This window comes from Asparagus officinalis, chromosome 9, assembly GCF_001876935.1.
Source record: "Asparagus officinalis chromosome 9, Aspof.V1, whole genome shotgun sequence".
NCBI lineage: Eukaryota > Viridiplantae > Streptophyta > Magnoliopsida > Asparagales > Asparagaceae > Asparagus > Asparagus officinalis.
Window position 1 is genome coordinate 1,670,400 of NC_033802.1, and position 4,358 is coordinate 1,674,757.

At 34.0% G+C, this 4,358-nt stretch overlaps 1 protein-coding gene across 1 annotated transcript in view; it reads left to right on the top strand.

Moving 5' to 3' along the window:
* LOC109824133 overlaps nt 4,019-4,358 on the top strand; it is a 2,909-nt gene continuing 2,569 nt past the window's right edge. Inside the window, exons 1-2 of the mRNA XM_020390660.1 lie at nt 4,019-4,067; nt 4,282-4,301. Of these exons, the coding sequence (XP_020246249.1) occupies nt 4,019-4,067; nt 4,282-4,301 (69 nt within the window). The remainder of the gene's footprint in view (nt 4,068-4,281; nt 4,302-4,358) is intronic.

A 4,358-nucleotide genomic window follows, 5' to 3' on the forward strand; every position in this document is an offset into this window, starting at 1 on the left:
AAAAAGCCTAACTGAATTATTAATCAATCCAAAAATTATGAAATTATCGTTGGAACTCTAATGGTCACCTCCACTGCATTATTATACCCATGAACCCATTGGGGTAAATCAAGAAAGTTTTATAGCATTCAATCTATTGTCAGGAGATTAGCTATGATATTGCTAACTCAATTAAATAGAATGGTAAATTAACCAGTAATGAGTTTCTCGAAGAGTGGCTTGGGTGGAAGAAGATGAATCGATTTATGTTAAGAACTAACCTTGAATTTTGATTTACACTTGACAACCGTTTTTCTTAGGACTTAGAGAGTGGAACCTAAGGAATTCAAGTACAACTTATGACATCAGTGCTCCTTTTGGAGTACCGAAGCTGTTGGCTATAGAATATAGGGTTTTAGATATTAGTCCCTCAAACCTTTAATAATCCTACATTAGTTCCTCAAATCTTTAAAATTGCTTATGAGTTCCTCAAATCTTAAAGTTCTCACAATTTGGTAGCTCAATAACCAAAATATCCTCTCTTTTTCTCAATATCTATCCTCTAAATCCCTGAACCTAACTCCTGCTACATGCCCCCTACTCATTTGGCTCTGACCATACCTCATCATCAACTCCTATCATCATTCTCCAATTTAACCCTCTCCCTATTGCCCATCTCAAAAAAATGTAGCAGAGAGGAAAACAACTTTATTGAATCCTGAGCAAAGACCATAGAAGGGGTCAGAGAGAGAGGAGGCTGATGATGGGGTGGTCAAAGGCAGGTGAGTATGGGGCTGCAGTGGGAGTTAGGTTTATGGATTTAGGATATTCAAGTTGGAGGGTGTGGGGGGGGGGGGTTTTGGTCATTGATGGACCAAATTGCAAGATCCTTAAGATTTGAGGGAGGGACTCATGAGCAATTCATAGATTTGAGGGATGAATATCAAATCATTGAAGATTTGAGGGACTAACATTTAAATATCGTGTCCATAGCCGCTTACTAACCACAAATACAGATAAATATACATATTTGCCTCACTAAGGAAAACTTATATTCCTATCTGTTAAAATCGAATATATATACAAACATACATGCGAATATATACACGGATATACATGCCAACACAAAGCGGATATGAGAATACCAAAAAATATTTGAAGAATTTTATTCATGTAGTGGAAGAGAATTTATTAATATGTTCTTTATATCTGAAAGGCTAAGATTAGATCTGTTGATCAAAATTAACCTTAAGTCCATTAATCTAAGGATTAAAACTATTGCAAAACATATATTCTGATAGGAGTTTGATGCCCGCTTAAAATGAACAAAATCCACGAGTATTAGAAGGTGCATATGCTCAAGTTGGACTAGAACAAATTTTAAAGAAAATTTCAATGCAAAGCAACAAGGTTGTATGTCATCTGGGTCAAAAGGCACCAAAATGGGTAATACATCAGCAAATTTAAAAAAAAAAGATCAGTACAAATTATATATGACGTGTGAGTAAATATAACATGTTCTTAATAACCTATTTCACCATAAGATTGATGAATGATGCTAAAAGGTAAAGTGCACGTGCCACATGATTAACACAAGTTGCAGGAATTATAAAATACAACTATACAAGTCACAATTACAGTCATAAAGGCAAACCAAATTAATATATTATCTAGTAGAAAAAACTTATCGGTTATCTAAAAACCAAGAGTTCACACTTCGACATCTCATAAAGTTATTCACGATATGGAAGGCAAAAATATAGTGTAACTCGTGTCATAAAATCAACCACATAAACAATAAAGTTTAAGCAAGGAAGTTTTAATTTTAAGTTCAAAGTGTGACATGTGAACAGAATGATATAGTGAAACAATCACCAAGTTCTGGCTGTAAATCAAAGGATTTTAAGTCCACACACAATATCATAAGTTGATGTTTACTCGTTATCACCCCCCAAATCTGCCACCTCCTATGTTAATGTTATTTTCAATTCAGGAATCTTCCTCTTCAATTAAATTCTCATCTAGTGAATTTGAATAGAATATTCATTTTCTTACAAGAAACTTAAGCTTATATCTATTCCTCTATAATAATGGGAGGACCCAATAATCACTATTCATGCTACAGTAAATTGATGCAACATTATTCTTGCAGAGTTTTCAAAGAAATATTACTGTAGCTAGGTGAGATACTGTAGCATTAGTTAAAAAATATTGCTGACATTTTAAAAAATATTATTGTAGCAGAGGTGTGATACCGTAGCATTTTAAAAAATTAGTGTAGCATTTAAAAATATATCGTAGCAATTAAAAACGGGATTATTGTAGCGATAAAAAAAGGAAAGGTCATGCTTCGCACAGGGCGCACACTAGTCCTTATTCTATTAGGAAGTCTAAAATTCCACATGTGGTAAATTAGTCCTCTCTCATACAAAAGTCCATAAACATTGTATTTATTTTATAGAAAAGTGAAAAAACCTCTGCTTATCAGCATGTCAAAAACGTTGCATTTGATAAGAAGTCCTATCTCTATCAGTAGATCTATAAAATTTATTTCTGGTGTGAAAGTTCTACTCATATTAGAAACATATCAAATATTCACTTCCGATAGAAAAGTCACATTTTCATCACTAGCACAAAACCTACAAAATTTACGCTCTATCATGAAAGTTCTTTTCACACCCTAATTCCATAACTTCTGTCTTTTTTCAATGTTATTATTAAATTTGAGTTTATATAAAAATTTGTAACCAATTAATCAGAGAGTCCTTCAGTTCAATTCCAAAGGTAATTCATAATAGATTTTTGTAGTCTAGTGAAGATATTGAATCCCACGATTCATAAACCTCTAGTTTTCTAGGAATTTTAGGGATATACCCCAATACTAATATGATTTTTTTCTATCTAAAGCGCAAACATCCTCAGGGCGAGATCTGGGACCCTACATTACTGCTGTGGCTTTTTCTTGGCTGCTTTCTGAGTTATGTTACCTTGATACTTCTATCATGAAGCTATACTCGTAAGTCGTACCAGACACATAGCTAACACGTTCCCGTACCTAAACCTCATGGCACTCCTTGGATATATGCATACATTTATTCAAACATGTACTCAATTATAGTATATACTATATATGTTTTAATTTAAAATACTTTCCATACACTTCTTGAATATATATCCTACACTTCACGACCATTTCTTCAATATTCCGTAGACACAGGTTAGGTTTGTTTCAGCCTAGGCCCAAGTTCAAAAGTACAATTAAAGGGTCTTAGAGTCCTTGTATAGTTCAAAAACGACCACTTTCCAGTTTATAATAATAAACATAGTTAAAGAAATTTAAAAAATGTTATAGGAATTTTAATTCTAATGACTTCTGAATTGAAAACAATAATTAATATCATGTAAATTACTACTTCCAATACATATATGTAGCCATTTCTCCGTTCCCTACATTGTAAAAATATGTTGTGTCTGGTATCCATACCCACACCCATACCCATACCGGTGCCCGTTTCCGTGCAACTTAGGTTCTGAGTCATTTGTGCATGCTTGCTAATCTGTTATAAAAGGTGTTACTAAACTTCTAAGGGGGAGTATACGATCCTCCTAAAGGTCTCTTACTCCTTCACAGTTTTAGCCATTTTTAATTGTTCAAAAGAACCTATATACAAATGTTTGCTACATTTATCTTGTTCCTGTTCGCCTACTTCTAAAATGCTTTTCTATCGTTTCGCCAGAGTCCAGCCATTACATTTATTATGTCAGGCATATATACCTTAGGCACGATCGTTTCTAAGGACCTTCTTTTTTGCTTCTTCTGACATTAAGTTTGTGTTCATCATGTATACCTCCTAGAGCTGCTGATAGGCTCATCAAGCTCAAGAATCAGCTAAAGATGGCCTCAAAACTTTGTTTAGAGTTGTTCCATGACATAACTAACCTAAGGTTGAACGTGGGTCTAAGATTAATAAAGTGAACTGAATGCACAAGGTTGAGCATAGATGAGTCATCTTAACTTTTGTTTGTGCTCAGCTCGTTAATGGTTCATATGGTCTCAGTAGATGTTCAGGTTCAGCTACCGAAGCTCGGTAAGTTGGGAATTTTTCTGGGTCCTAAATTCAAGTTAGTTAATAGTGTTTCAAATTTCTTTGTACTGTAATTTTCTAGATCTTCTGATAACCTAAATGAGCTGAGCTTGAAACAAAAGTCTGCTTGCTAAAGTAAACATATAGGATGAAGCATAGCAGGGACCAGTTTATATTCATCCTTGACTCGTTAATACTTTATATGTGCTTTTCTCAGGTTTAATTCAGCTGTTGAGGGTATGCTAATTAAGTTGAGAATATTTTCATATCCTAGTTTCAAGTGAGTTCAATTGC